The 16,280-nt window shown below is 42.7% G+C and overlaps 1 protein-coding gene across 3 annotated transcripts in view; it reads right to left on the reverse strand.

Moving 5' to 3' along the window:
• adamts14 (ADAM metallopeptidase with thrombospondin type 1 motif, 14) overlaps nucleotides 1-16,280 on the reverse strand; it is a 97,036-nt gene that overhangs the window by 19,213 nt on the left and 61,543 nt on the right. For all 3 annotated transcript variants that reach the window (XR_014570615.1, XM_083788201.1, XM_083788200.1), the window contains exons 11-12: nucleotides 3,437-3,585; nucleotides 933-1,105 (exon numbers count right to left, since the gene is read on the reverse strand). Coding sequence is in view for 2 of the 3 variants with exons in the window: in XM_083788201.1 (XP_083644327.1) it covers nucleotides 933-1,105; nucleotides 3,437-3,585 (322 nt within the window). In the remaining variant the exon portion in view is untranslated. The remainder of the gene's footprint in view (nucleotides 1-932; nucleotides 1,106-3,436; nucleotides 3,586-16,280) is intronic.

The following is a 16,280-nucleotide window of genomic DNA, read 5'->3' on the forward strand; positions in this document are numbered from 1 at the left end:
CGTGAAGCAGAGCCCGACTCTAGGGTGGGCGGCCATCTGCAAACAGAGAGAGATGGAGAGACAGAGAGGGAGATACAGAAGAAAAAAAAGAAAATGTAGTAAAAGAAAATTAAATTTTTACTTGAGTCGTGACCCGTAAAAAGTGGTCTTTAACCCAGAAATGGGTCCCAACCCATGCAGTCCCGACCAGGAAAACGAATGTTCTTAGTTACCGTCAGGATGCTCATAGAGCAGCCAGGTGTGTTTGATGTTAATCTAATGTTCTTAGTTACCGTCAGGATGCTCATAGAGCAGCCAGGTGTGTTTGATGTTAATCTAATGTTCTTAGTTACCGTCAGGATGCTCATAGAGCAGCCAGGTGTGTTTGATGTTAATCTAATGTTCTTAGTTACCGTCAGGATGCTCATAGAGCAGCGAGGTGTGTTTGATGTTAATCTAATGTTCTTAGTTACCGTCAGGATGCTCGTAGGGCAGCCAGGTGTGTTTGATGTTAATCTAATGTTCTTAGTTACCGTCAGGGTGCTCGTAGGGCAGCCAGGTGTGCTTGATGTTAATCTAATGTTCTTAGTTATTGTCAGGGTGCTCGTAGGGCAGCCAGGTGTGTTTGATGTTAATCTAATGTTCTTAGTTACAGTCACGGTGCTCGTAGGGCAGCCAGGTGTGTTTGATGTTAATCTAATGTTCTTAGTTACCGTCAGGGTGCTCGTAGGGCAGCCAGGTGTGTTTGATGTTAATCTAATGTTCTTAGTTACCGTCAGGGTGCTCGTAGGGCAGCCAGGTGTGTTTGATGTTAATCTAATGTTCTTAGTTACCGTCAGGGTGCTCGTAGGGCAGCCAGGTGTGTTTGATGTTAATCTAATGTTCTTAGTTACCGTCAGGGTGCTCGTAGGGCAGCCAGGTGTGCTTGATGTTAATCTAATGTTCTTAGTTACCGTCAGGGTGCTCGTAGGGCAGCCAGGTGTGTTTGATGTTCTTGTGGTACTTGTTGCTGCGCTGGACACACTGCTGGGCCCGGAAGTCCTCGTAAGGCCCGGCGCACTCCTCCGTGTTGCACATCTGATAGTCGAACGTAGAGCCGGGGCACTCGCGACCGCCGTACGCCGGCCTGCGGGCCAGGAACAAACACATACACAAACAAACAAAACCGTAAAAAAGCCAAATAAAACCAGTCGATATGGAATAAAGCTGTCACATCCTCTTTGATAAATTTGTTTTAAGCCAGTGGATTTCAACCTTTTTCATTTCAACCTTATTATTTATTCAGCATTTGAGTATTTTGTTGTCGTTGGATACGATTTTGTCCACAATTCCATGCTGTATGGATGTGGTACCATAGGAGAGATAACAGGCAGAAGTTCATAAATTCGTCTACATTCTGTAATTGAATGCAGGCGTAATGCAACAATAATTTAACTCTTGAGAGCGTAAGATTAACCCCATTTTACATTTTCATTTTACAATCTCAAGAGTTTACGATCTATAAGGGTTCATTTGGTTACCAATTCTCCATCAATCAGGACCACTGGTTTAACCCTGTAAAACCCAGATAAATTTCTACTTGCAAAAAAGAGATTTCAACCTTACTACTACTTTTTACTACTAGGACTTATCAGAGGAAATTATGTAAAATAAAAAATAAAAATAAAAATAAGTTTTTTTGCAAATGTTATGCACATTTATAATAATTATTAAAATAATAAATTAACAATTTACATTTGGGGGATATCTTTCACAATAATAAATAAAACATGTTCTAGACATTCTAATGACCACAAAAAAACATATATTACAGTTATTACTTTCAAGTGCAGAGCGTGCAAGTCATGTTTCTCGTCAGGTGCTACGATGCGTATGTCCCTTAGCAGCATATGAGCACATGACGTGATGAAGATATGTACCAATGCCAGGGTATAATTGGTTATCGATGGTGACGTAACGATGACATGTTTCAGTGTCAGGTGGACTAAAGGTAATGCCCCTATGTATACATATGTAATCCGACACCACTGCCATAACAGGCATAAGTAATCATTACGCCATATGCTGCCACGGGACATACGGAAGCAGAATAATAATAATAATAATATAACAAAATATGTTGTATCATTGCAACGCTTGGTGTTACAGGATTAAATCATCATCAATACTAATTCCTATTTCACAGCTTTGGTTGAATGGTTGATTCTGATGGCAGATTAGACAGATGGCTGTCTAATCAAAGATTCTGAGCACCTGGCTCATATCCATATGCATTGTTCTATTTCTGCCATAATTATCCAGCATTCCAAGCAGCCATGTGAACAAACACACAATATGTAATTTACAGCCAAACAGTACACTCTAGAATGTTTTCTTGAGGCGAGAAATAGACTCACATAATATTGATTCATTTTTGATCAAGACTTCCGACCGGGGTTTTTTTCTGTGGTGCACTGGACGCACCTGGCATGAATGAATGGGGCTACTTTCATTACCATACTGTACGTATGCAATTGGCTGTTTAATTGTTTTGTTGTTACTTTTGGGTGAATTTATACATTTCTTTAGGGTTAGGTATTAATAGGTAGCAGTGTAATAACAATGATATGCAATGGGGAGTCAGTCAAACCCTGATAAAGACCCCTCAACTTCATGTCGGGTTCTAATCACCCTGTTGGGGGATTATTTCTCAGTAATAACCGCATTGATTATCCATTGTCAAAATCAACACTGCCTGACAGCATATAAATATTCACTGTTCAAGGCTCTGCTGTGGAGGTAGTGCATGTGGCTCCACGTCCATGACACACAGGACACTAATGTGTTTTCCTGAAAACCGTGAGCTTGTAGATAGGCTATTTTCGCTATTTTTGGAATAAGGGCTCTAAGTGGTCATTTTCTTTCGTCAACCTCTAGGATTTTTAGTTACGCAATAGTTTTGCATTAGGGGTTTAAGTGGTCCCTTTGGAAATAAAAAGATGTGCCCGTTGGTTCAAGAGACGCCGGTCTACCTCAGCCAACCAGATGTCGTCGTCTTCTGTGGCCTATTTTATGAGTCATGTTGTAGTTGTACCTCAATATTGAGCGTATAATGTATAATAATAAGGATGCAGACAAGAAAATGCATATCTATAGCATGTGTCACATCATGGAACAGTTGCGTGCATTCACTCAAGCGCTGATATGAAGATTAATCTGCAAAAAATTGGCATAACCCCCTGAGCTCCCCCTGCTGTGATGTGACAATGACGTTCATGATTGTGAGTCATTGTTGAGTGTGTACACACACACTCAACAATCATGAACGTCATTGTGTGTGTGTGTGTGTGTGTGTGTGTGTGTGTGTGTGTGTGTGTGTGTGTGTGTGTGTGTGTGTGTGTGTGTGTGTGTGTGTGTGTGTGTGTGTGTGTGTGTGTGCGCGCGCGTGCGTGTGCGTGCGTGCAATATCATTACTCACGCGGGGTTATTGCACTGTCTGCTGCGGGAGCGCACGCCTCCCCCGCACGTCCTGGAACAGGAGCTGGACTTGGACCAGGAGCCCCAGTTGCCGTCGTGACCCTGAGGCTCTTGGCTGGACCTCCAGATGCAGTGGCCCTTGAAGCACCACTACAGAGAAGGAGAGAGGAGAACCGTCACCCTGAGGCCCCTGGCTGGACCTCCAGATGCAGTGGCCCTTGAAGCACCACTACAACGAGGTGAGAGAAAAGGAGGAGAAGAAACGTTGTCGCTGTCGAAAGCAAAAAAGCGCGCAGCTGCATGCAGGTTTAACGCAGAGGGCTCGTTCATGAATCGATTCGGGCGTGTTCAGGCGAGTTAGCACTTCCGCATTTTGGGGCGCCACATTTTGGTGCCCAAATTGAGAAAATGTGGAAGTAGGGTGTTCTTCCAGGTGCTTTAAATACCAGCGAGCAACTTCCATTGAAATATATATAGAATAGTGGGGGCGGGGCTCTATGTAACAAACCTTGGTATAGAGCCATTCACCTAAAATCCTAAAAATAGAAAGAATCGTTCATGATTCATAACGGCACTTCATTATGTAACTGTCTGGGCTTTTTATGAGGCAGTATTAAAAATGTTCTCCCTGCTCTCTCCACTCAAAAAAAGAACTGTTCCACCTTTCACTGGATTAACCCATCAAGACTGGGAGGGCATCCGTGCCCAGGGGAGAAGGGTCGAAGGTGACATATCTGAAGGGAGATTTGGGGCAGGTCGCGTGAGAGGCCGGGGCGGATCCAGTGTGAGACCTTAATGCAGGAACGGGGACTTTTGAAGATCCACAAACAGGCCCACTGAGAAATTGACGGTTTAGTGGTGATTAACTGTTGAAATGAATGAGATCATTTTTGTTGTTTGGTATAGAACCATGATTACTTGTATATGCGTAATAAGAGGAATAGAAATGCTTTGTTTTGTTTTGTTTTACTGTGTTTTAGTCTAGAGAGAAGAGATAGTAAAATTACAGGTTGTGTGTGTGTGTGGCTGAGTGTTAACTATCCCCCTCCCTCCCCCCTTCCCTGACGGTCAAAAGTTTAAGGAAAGGTTGCACCCCAGCCCCTCCCGCATCTCAAAGCAGAGAGCATTCTGGTTGATTGGGGGTTTTAGTTTAATTTATTTTGTTGCATGTTAAGATGTTGTTTTGTTCAGTTAAACCGTGTAAGACACTACGAGACGGGAAGTTAAATAGATCCTCTCCCTCTCACTCTCTCTGACTGTGTGTGTAACTCGATGCCACCAGCTGGCTGCAGCCGCCAGCTTTAGGACATCCACCGTGAAATGAGAAGCCCCGGTCAGGAGGTCAGGAGGTCAGGCTGACCAGTTGAATGAGACTGTGTTGCTGGAAATATCAAGAGTTTGGCTGACTACACATGTTGGTCTGAGATATAGCTGATTGTGCAAGACATCAGCTAGATCGTTTAATTATTGTATCTAAGGTTCAACTGTGGTATAAATTGGACAGAGGAAGGATGAAAACTTTAGCTAACATGGCAGAACAATAAAAGGACTAAACATTCTTCATCTACTGTCATCATGGGATTTATTCCATATCAGTACTTTTTAAGGGACCAAGCCTGAAGGGCTAATGGTCCCTCATTACAATTTACAATTTACAATTTAGGCATTTAGCAGACGCTCTTAATCCAGAGCGACTTACATTTAGGCAAGAACTCCACCAGGCCGAAGGCATGTGGGGAGAGTATGTTTTGCACTCCGTCCGTCCGCGTGTGTGTCCGTGTGTGTGTCCGTGTGTGTGTCCGTGAACAGCTAATCTCGGCCACCGTTAACCCGGTCGATGCCATATTTTGCACACACACTCCCTGGATGCCAACCATGAACCTCTGCCCCAAACTTTCCAGAACGGCCTGTTATAGCGCCACCAGGAGGCCGCTTTGTGCAAAACAAGTTTTTCAATGCCATATTTTGCACACACACTCCCTGGATGCCAACCATGAACCTCTGCCCCAAACTTTCCAGAACGGCCTGTTATAGCGCCACCAGGAGGCCGCTTTGTGCAAAACACGTTTTTGCACAGTACACCTACAGATTTTGTCCAAACATCACGCAAATTGGTACACAGTCTCTCTAGAGCCATTCAACGAAACGGGTCTTTCAGATTTATCAGACTCCATCCTGATTGGTTAAGATTGGCTTCCAAAGTTCACAGGAGTGCTCAGTTTCAAACAAAATGCTGCAAATCATGAACACATCGCGTGATTTCCGTGAAATTGTGCACCCACATTCCCACTAGGCTGAGGACGAAATGCCACATGAACAATTTCAACTCAGCCTCAAGGTGGCGCTATAACTGGCCGAAAAGTGTTTTTACCTCTAACTGCACGGATCTGTGGATAACCTGGTGGAGACCTGTGCCCGGAAGGGCACTTTTTCTAGTTGTATTTGTTCTTCTTCTTCTGCCAAAAATGCTAACTTTGAACAGGAATAGCTCATGAACCGTTTGACCACCAGAAATAAAACTTCAATACACATATGCAGACGCATATGTTACTCACAAGGAACAAATGTGGTATGGGGACCTACAGTATGACCTTAGATCTCCCACCATTTGAATTACCGGAATAAGAAAAACAGTTCTAATCAATTCTAATTCGAATCGATTTTTTGACACACCTATCTCGCACTGTGAGGCGTTGTGAGCCTGCAGATCGGCCATTTTCACAATGTTTGCCTCTTTCTTACGTCATATTTGCCAATGGATCCTTGATACATCTTTAACTATTGAGTGTAAAATGACTCAAATTATTGTTAAACATCTGAATTATTTAATTTAGGTTTTAGGTTTATTTATTTAGCATGTGGTACAAAAAATAGACAATAACATATCAAAGAAACAAACATACAATGCAAGGAAAGGAAGAAGCCAGAAGGCTTATATGGAATCCTTTCCTGAAGGAAGAGGTCATTGGTTAAAAAGATTAAAAGTTCATAAAGAACAGTACATACTGTAAATCTACAAGTTGGCAAAGGGGGGCAACTGTGCAGTAAAGAAATAAAAACACAGACTGCACAAAAAACTGAAATAAACAATACAACAACAAACACACAAAAGAAAATATAACGCATTCGAAGTCTACACAATTAGATAATGTAGAAGAATTGTTAGTTTGATAAATGTTTGCCTGTTATCTCTCCTATGGTACCACATCAATACAGCATGGAATTGTGGATAAAATCGTATCCAACAACATTTGAATCTCATGGTGGTCCGTGGCTCAAATGCTGAATACATATGGGCCTTGATATGAAAATAAAAGGCTTGGTAAATAGGAGGTGTGAATGAACTGGACATAATTGTATGTCATGTAGGCCTATGTGTAATTATACTGTAGCAGAGTCACAGTCACATCACAAGGATACACAAGTCAAAAAGTCGGTGGAGAGTGAATAGTGGGTGGGGAGTGAATAGTGGGTGAAGAGTGGGTGGAGAGTGAAGAGTGGGTGGACAGTCAATAGTGGGTGGAGAGTGAATAGTGGGTGGAGAGTGAATAGTGGGTGGGGAGTGAATAGTGGGTGAAGAGTGGGTGGAGAGTGAAGAGTGGGTGGACAGTCAATAGTGGGTGGAGAGTGAATAGTGGGTGGAGAGTCAATAGTGGGAGGAGAGTGAAGAGTGGGTGGAGGGTGGGTTGGGCCTGGTTATGTTAGAATTGTCCATTGTTGATCTGGCACAGTTTAGTCAGTAAGCGGAGCAGAGGACTGAGTCGAGTCATTGACCTCATGATGACCATAAAAGGACCTGGGTAGTAACGTCAGAGTAACGTCAAGTGGTAAAAGCGGGCCTCAAATGTCAACCTTCAGAATGGACCAAAGGAGATGAACTATTGTTTTTTTGTTTAAGAGAGATGTCGTCCAGCAGCTTTTCCGCTGCTGTGTCAGAGAAGGAACAGATCTACCAGTCAGCCATGTTGAAGCAGCCTGTGATAAGGTTACACAGAATAGGTATGTGCGGTGGTTCCGGTGACGTCATGACCGAGGTAGACGTGTGAAAGACTAGCTCCGCTGAACCTATTTACAAAATAGCCTTAAAACTAATCAAAACCTAACAAATGAATACGAAAATATACTGAAATGGTCGTCAAAGAATGGTGAAAGGCAAGACTACGAAAAGTTCGGGCAAAGGAAACACAGAGGAGTCCGAATTAAGACCAAATACAAGGCAGCTGAAGCTAACGCAGCTAAAGCTAACCGGTGAATCATTGCAAGCCATGGCAGTTGGAGGGAACGTGGAGTCTGAGATGCTAACAGAGCTGCGGAAGCTCCGAGCTGAAAACAGTGACTTTTATAGGGACACAAAGACCTCATTGGGCAGACTGGAAGCATCCATGACTGAAATAAAACAACGGATGGACATGTTGGACCAGAGAGTCGCTACGGCAGAGCAAAGAGTAAGTGACGCAGAAGACAGGAGCATGCTACATGACAGAGCATTAGCTTACTTGCTCAAAAAGGAGTCCAGCCTAGCTGCTAAGTGTGACCAAATGGAAAATATGTCACGTCGAAACAACATCCGTGTGTATGGCATAAAAGAAAACGCAGAAAAGAATGATATGCCTGGCTTTATACAAAGATTCCTGTGTGAAAATTTGCAATTAGAAGAAGAACTGTCCGTAAGGGTGGTGAGAGTGCACAGAGCCACTGTGCCCAAACCGAAAGAGCCGACAGCACCACCGAGATCCATAATCATTCGCTTCCTTGACTATGGGGTAAAACAGACAGTCTTGGCGCAAGCGTGGTCACAGGGAAACATCCAGTATGAGGGAAGGAGAGTGGTATTTGACCATGACTATTCACAGAATCTACAAAGAAAGAGAAAGGCAGTGTGGGAAGTGATTAAAAAGCTGAAAGATAAGAAAATCAAAGCCCGCACCATCTACCCGGCCCAAATAAAGATCTTCTTGGACACCGGGGAGAAGGTCTTCCCATCTTTACTGGATGCTAGAGAGACACTGAAGCAGTTTGAAATCATCGTGGATGCAGAGGAACAAGACATGTTCGACAGGGAGCTGGCGCAGGACGGGTGGAAGACACAAGGAGGGAAAAGAAGGAGCCGTCAACTGAACCTGGAGGACATCAGAGCCATAAAAAAATGCAGTCCATTGAATCCCGATGACAACAGACCCACCATTCAAGATGACGACCAAGAAGAATAGCAACGGACATTAAAGTATCCCAGCCAAGGACGTCTAGGACAGAGAGGTATCCAGATATTCTGAATCACATCTATGAACGTCCTGGAGGTCAGTATCATTTGAAGGGATGTTGCGACGAATTGAAACATTTGTTAGTATAATAAGAACTTAAGGTAAAAAAAAAAAAGAAAAAGAAAACTAAGGCAATGGTTATTATTTGAATATAGGGGAATGCTTTGGGAGAGGGTGGGAATGTGGGAGGGGGGGGGGGTAGATAGAATGTGTAAAAATGAAGGTCAGTCCACAAGGATTTGTTAAGTTGTTTTTTTTGTTTCATTTTGACTGATGTGGAGTTTGTGAATAATATATGAAGGGGGCGGCAGGCTAAATACAGAGGTATCATTTTGGTTTGGTTATTAATGATAATCATGCAAATATATGTTGGGTAACAAGTGTATTTTGGGGACAGCGAGACATGGGAATATCCTCAATATGGTTTTATTTCAGTATCATCAAGGGGGGTGCCTGCCGAGGGAGGGGGGGGGGGGCTAAGTATCCCTAGTATTCCTCTTTTCTTAATTTCAGATAGGTTTTAGTGGGGGTAGAGGAGGGGGACCAATGCATGCTCTAAGAGATATGCGAATCGAGCAATGGGACGAGGGCGACATCAGGAGGTGGCCCGTTGCAGCTGCACTCTGTGCAAAACAAGAGTGTTTTTCTCTACCCAGGGTGTTCCAAGGGGTGTTATTGTGTGTTTTGGTTTTTGGGTTGGAGCATTCTACGGGGAATTTTGATTGTTGTTTTTATTTTTCAGTGTTTATACAGCTTGTATTCATTGTGTGTGTTTATGGGGCAGAGTTGGGCTTGTGTGGTGAGGAGGGGAGGCATGTCAAAATGAAAAGCAAAAAATATGGCAGGTTTAAATTTTATTAGCTATAATATAAAGGGTCTCAACAACCCTATAAAAAGGAAAAAGATACTTAGTCAATTGAAGAAAATGCAGTGCTCAGTGGCTTTGATACAGGAAACTCATTTGTCTGAGATCGAACACTCAAAACTTAAAAGAGAGTGGGTAGATCAAGTGTACGGAGCGTCGTATGCGGGTGGTAAGAAGAGAGGGGTGGCTATTTTATTCAGTAAATCTGTATATTATAGCAATGAGCAAACCTTCCAGGATAAAGAGGGCAGGTATATAATGGTGGTTGGGACACTGGGAGGCATAAAGGTCACCATTTTGAATGTGTATGCCCCGAACGAAGATTGCCCTCTGTTTAGTAAAAAGATTGCTGCATTAATTGCAGATAAAGGAGAGGGGTTTATAATCATGGGAGGAGATCAGAATTGTACTTTGAGTAATAAGTGGGATAAACTACCGTCGTCAACAAAAACTCTATCCAAGAAGGCCATGGGTTTAACAAACGTGATGAGGGAGTTAGGCTTGGTAGATGCATGGAGACATCTCCACCCAAATGAAAGGGATTTTTCATTTATGTCCCAAGTATATGGCAGTTATTCTAGGTTGGATTACTTTTGTGTGTCAAAGAAGGATCTTTTTCGTATCAGAGAATGCACTATAGGACAGATCACTATTTCAGACCATGCCCCAGTTTCTATGAAAGTTGGCTTTGAGTCAGTTAACCACTTAAAGTACTGGCGGCTTAATACCTCATTATTATCAGATGCTAGTATTAAGGAGGAAATAAAGGGTGCCATTCTGGAGTACTTTGCTATAAATGATGATGGGATTGTTTCACCCTCAGTAGTCTGGGATGCAGGTAAAGCCACAATCAGAGGGAAGATTATTTCTATAGGAGCGAGAATAAAAAAGCAAAGGCTTGCAAAACAACAAGAATTGGAAAACAAAATAAAAGGACTAGAAAAAGAACACAAACAGTTTGGGAATGGGAAAACACTGGAAGAATTAAAAGAAACCAGAAAACAATTAGATGAGCTATTAACATACAAGGCCGAGGGGGCACTTAGGTATACTAATAGAAAATATTATGAGATGGGGAATAGGGCGAGCAGGTTGTTGGCCTTTCAACTCCGGAAGGCCCAATCTGGTCGCGCTGTGGCTAAAATCAGACACCCCGAAACCAACCTGGTTGAAACGCAGCCTAAGCAGATCTCGGATGCCTTTGCAAAATTTTATGAACAATTATACAAGGGGCAAGAACAAGAATTTAAAAGAGAAAAGATCATTGAATTCTTGAGACCCCTTGAATTAAATAAATTGGCAGAGGGGGAAGCATCCAAACTAATAAAACGCATCACTGAGGAGGAAATAAGGGAAACAATTTCCAACTTAAAAAATAATAAATCTCCAGGAGCAGACGGTTTTTCAGGGGAATACTACAAGGTTTTTGCAAACGAACTTTCTCCCAAGCTATGCAAATTATATAATTCTGTATTATTGACAGGGGATCCCCCAAAATCATGGTCAGAGGCCATCATAACGGTATTACATAAGGAAGGAAAAGACCCCATACAGTGTTCTAGTTACCGCCCAATCAGTCTTCTGTGCGTGGACTACAAGATACTAACCTCTATATTAGCAAATAGAATCCAAAAGTACATTAAACGATTAATATCCCCCCAGCAAACGGGCTTCATATGGAAAAGACAGGGGACAAATAATATCAGGAGAGCATTAAACATACAGTCACTAGCTGCAAGGGATAAAGACCCATCGATGCTTCTTAGCCTTGACGGTGTCAAAGCGTTCGATAGATTAGATTGGCTCTTCTTGGAAGAGACTTTAAAGGAAATGGGTTTCAGAGAAGAATTTGTTTCTTGGATTAATTTGCTATATAATAATTCCAAATCAAGAATTAGAGTTAATGGTCACTGTTCAGATTTTTTCAGGGTTGAGAGGGGCGTAAAACAGGGGGATTCATTATCCCCGATTCTCTACGCAATCAGCATAGAATGTTTAGCTGAAGCTATACGCCGAAATACTCAGATCCAAGGCATTCCAGATGATGGAGGGTTCGTCCACAAGGTGGCGCTATTCGCAGATGATGTTTTGCTCTTCATAAAAAATCCAATTCTCTCTATACCCCCACTCATGAAATGCCTGCAAAGTTATGGTTCCGTCTCAGGTTATAAAATTAACGAAAGCAAATCAGAGGCAATGATGATTTCTGGGTCCTGGCCTACACAACTAAACAATGATGTATCATTTCGTTGGTCTAAACAAGGGTTTAGATACTTGGGAATTGTAATTACACCAAATCCTACACAATTATTTGAGGCAAACTATACAAAATTAATTAGAGCCATTAAAAATGACCTGGGGAGATGGGATGTTCTTCCTCTCTCCTTATTGGGTAGAGTTGAAACGGTGAAAATGAACGTATTGCCTAGACTTCTGTTCTTGTTTCAGTCCTTGCCTGTCAGAGTTCCCATCTCCACCTTCAAGGCGTTGGACCGAATGATATCTAAATTTATTTGGCAAAATAAAAAGCCCAGAATAAGGCTCAAAACACTTCTTTTGCCAAAAAATAGGGGAGGCCTAGGCCTTCCCAATCTAAAGCACTACTATTGGGCGGCTCAGTTGACTGCAATTGTAGCATGGATAAGTAATGATGAAGAGACAGTTTGGAACCAAATAGAACAGAGCACAATTAAAGGGGTGTCTCTGTCAACATTACCCTTCCTTGATAAAAAAACAATGGATAAAAACAAAATTAAAATAGGAAATGAATGGATAAAGCATACGTTAAAGGTGTGGGAAGCAGTTAAGAAAACATTGTGGGGACCAGGGTCAGTTTCAAGGGCAATGCCAATAGTGGGCAATATTGATTTCTTGCCATCCATAAGCGATACTGGATTCAGTCGCTGGGCTGATAAGGGGCTTAAAACCATAAACCAGTTATTTGACGGAACGATCTTTAAATCTTTTGCTCAACTCCAGACGCAATTTAAACTCCCTTCAAGTGATTTATTCAGGTACTTCCAGATAAGACATTATATCACAGACCATAGAGAGAGAGAGCTGGTTAGTAAGACTCCAAATGATATTGAGATGTACTTCATTGGTATTGCAGAAAAAAAATTCCCGACTAAAAAACATGTTTCCAATTTATATAAAGCACTGGATGATGTTTCTCAAAACACATGGTACATTAAGGATAAATGGGAATTGGAACTAAATATAATTATTGAAGACAAAACCTGGGAGGACATGTGTGAAGGCTGCCACAAGGGAATAAATAGCCAGATGTGGAAGGAATTCGATTGGAAACTCATAACTAGGTTTTTCAATACTCCTCTGGTCATCTCCTCATATGTGAAAACACCATCCATAGAATTGTGTTGGAGAAATTGTGGGGAAATCGGGGACCATACACACATTTTTTGGGACTGTCCAATAATTTCAAGGTTTTGGAAAGAGGTTAATAAGGAAATCGAAAAATGTTTAGGGTTGAATATTCCTTTTGGTCCTGAGTTATGTTTGCTTGGTATTATACCAGAGGAGGTGCGTGCATGGAGTTACATATTAAGGATACTTTTACTGATTGCTAAGAAGATGATAACAGTAAATTGGAAGGAAATAAAGCCACCTACTATAACCCAATGGAAGCAGAGACTGAAGCAGGTTTATATAATGGAAGAAATGACCGCAAGGTTACAATTAAAAATGGACAGTTTCATACTTAGATGGACTTCTGTGATATTGTATTTGGGTGTTTCAATATATGTGTAGAGGTTGTTGGGTCTGTAAAAGTGTCATGAAGTGGTTGTGTCAAAACAAAACAAAAATGCTTTTATATAATTGATTCTGAAGTGTATTGTGAGTCATGTCTCCAGTTCCTCTCCTGCCTAGCTCAACTTGGAAATGCTGTACTATAGTAGTTATGTCAAGCTGTTTTTCTTTCTTTTTATGTATGTTTTTTGTTTCTTTCTTCAGTTTTTTGTTTTTGTTTTCATTGATTCGTATGTTTTAATTGTGTTTGATTATTCTTATTATTTGGTGTAAAGAAAAAAGAAAACTTTTGAATAAAAACAAAGTTCAAAAAAAAAGAATAGGTATGTGCATGTTTTTTATGGCACTGTTGTACACTTTTATTTAATCTTCAACAGAAATCAGATGTACATCGTATCCGAAAAGTAAAGGTCCCCCCCCCCCCCCCCCCCCCCCCCCCCCCCCCCCCCGGACCATGCTCTCAGATGGCTTATCTAGTCAGCCTGTGCCGTGTTTAGCCAATGCAATCTTACGGAAGCAGTACTGTGCATGTGGACGGCGGACCACAGGCGGACTAAAATAAGAGACTTAAACGCTTGTTTCAACCCATCAGTTAGATTCTATTGTCAGTGAAATCAATTAAACATCTGAGAGCAGCATCTGGGAGGGGGGGACCTTTACTTCTTGGGTATACGATGTGCGGAAAAAGTTAAGAATTGTGCATCATGGCCAATATCCTGCTCTGCCGGCACCCGATGCCATGGGAACTCATCTCGGAGTCGTGTGTGTGTGTGTGTGTGTGTGTGTGTGTGTGTGTGTGTGTGTGTCTGTGTGTGTGTCTGTGTGTGTGTCTGTGTGTGTGTGTGTGTGTGTGTGTGTGCGTGCGTGTGCATGCATGCCTGCATGTGAGAGTGAGAGAGAACGATAGCTGCAGTCATCAGGCAGGCCAGGAATGTTCCAACGGCCAATCGCTAACTGCATGGCAGTTGGCAGTTGGTAATGGCGACTGTGGCTCAAGAGGTAGAGCAGGTCGTCCAATGATCCATGGGTCGGCGGTTCGAATCCCGGCTCCTCCTGTCTACATGTCGAAGACACTGACACTGACACTGAACCCCAAATTGCTCCCGATGTGCTGGTTGGTACCTTGCATGGTTTCCGCCGCGATCGGTGTATGAATGGGTGAATGTAATGCACAATCTATGTAAAGCGCCTTGGATAAAGGCGCTATATAAATGCACCATTTACCATTTACCATTTAATATAACTGCATGGCAGTTGGTAATACAACACAGCTTGCATGTTATTTAAAAAAATATTATATTACTGTTTTTTCTCTCTCCTCATTCTCCATCCCAGATGTCTGTCCTGCCCAACTTAAACATAACAACAGCCGAAATAGTCATCTCAACCAACACCAGATAATTCATAGAGGCTTGAAGCCCTACCACTGTGACCGGTGTGGGATAAGCTTCAGCCAGAGCACTACTCTAAAAAAACATCAGATAATTCATACAGGACAGAAGCCCTACCAATGTGACCAGTGTGGGAAACGCTTCAGCCGGAGCTGTCATCTCAAAAGTCACCAGATAATTCATACAGGACAGAAGCCCTACCACTGTGACCAATGTCGGAAGCGGTTCAGCCAAAGTAGTCACCTCAAAAGTCACCAGAGAATTCATACAGGAGAGAAGCCCTACCACTGTGACCAATGTGGGAAGCGGTTCAGCCGCAGCAATAATCTCAAAGATCACCAGAGAATCCATACAGGAGAAAAGCCCTACCACTGTGACCAATGTGGGAAGCGGTTCAGCCACAGCAATTATCTCAAAGATCACCAGAGAATCCATACAGGAGAAAAGCCCTACCACTGTGACCAATGTGGGAAGTGGTTCAGCCGGAGCGGTCAGCTCAAAAGTCACCAGAGAATACATACAGGACAGAAGACCTACACCTGTGACCAGTGTGGGAAATGGTTCAGCCACAGCAATAGTCTCAAAGATCACCAGAGAATCCATACAGGAGAAAAGCCCTACCACTGTGACCAATGTGGGAAGCGGTTCAGCCGGAGCAGTCATCTCAAAAGTCACCAGAGAATACATACAGGACAGAAGACCTACACCTGTGACCAGTGTGGGGAATGTTTCAGCCACAGCAATAGTCTCAAATGTCACCAGACAATTCATACAGGAGAGAAGACCTACCACTGTGACCAGTGTGGGACTAGGTTCAGCCTGAGCAGTCATCTCAAACTTCACCAGAGAATTCATACAGGAGAGAAGCCCTACCACTGTGACCAATGTGGGGTTAGGTTCAGCCAGAGCAGTCATCTCAAAATTCACCAGAGAATTCATACAGGAGAGAAGCCCTACCACTGTGACCAATGTGGGAAACTGTTCAGCCACAGCAATAGTCTCAAACTTCACCAGACAATTCATACAGGAAAGAAGCCCTACCACTGTGACCAATGTGGGAAACTGTTCAGCCACAGCAATAGTCTCAAACTTCACCAGACAATTCATACAGGAGAGAAGCCCTACCACTGTGACCAATGTGGGAAACTGTTCAGCCACAGCAATAGTCTCAAACTTCACCAGAGAATTCATACAGGCGAGAAGCCCTACACATGTGGCCAGTGTTGGAAAAGCTTCAGCCGGAACAGTACTCTCAAAACTCACCAGAGAATTCATACAGGAGAGAATCCCTAAAACTGTGACTAGTGTGGCATAAGCTTCAGCCAGAACAGTGACCTAAAAAAATTGGAGAATTCATACAGGACATAAGGCCCTACCAGTGTGGGGAAAGGGTTCAGCCGGAACAGTCACCTCGAAGATCACCAGAGAACTCATACAGGACTCTCTAAAGATGTCATGGTGTCCGAGAGTGTGTAACACTGGAGTAGCTGATCTACAAGCTCCCTCGTTACACGAATGTTCCGTGCAAAAACCACAACTAATATGTGACAACGAATC

The sequence above is a fragment of the Protomyctophum parallelum genome (genome assembly GCF_964188405.1).
Source record: "Protomyctophum parallelum genome assembly, chromosome: 17".
Lineage (NCBI taxonomy): Eukaryota > Metazoa > Chordata > Actinopteri > Myctophiformes > Myctophidae > Protomyctophum > Protomyctophum parallelum.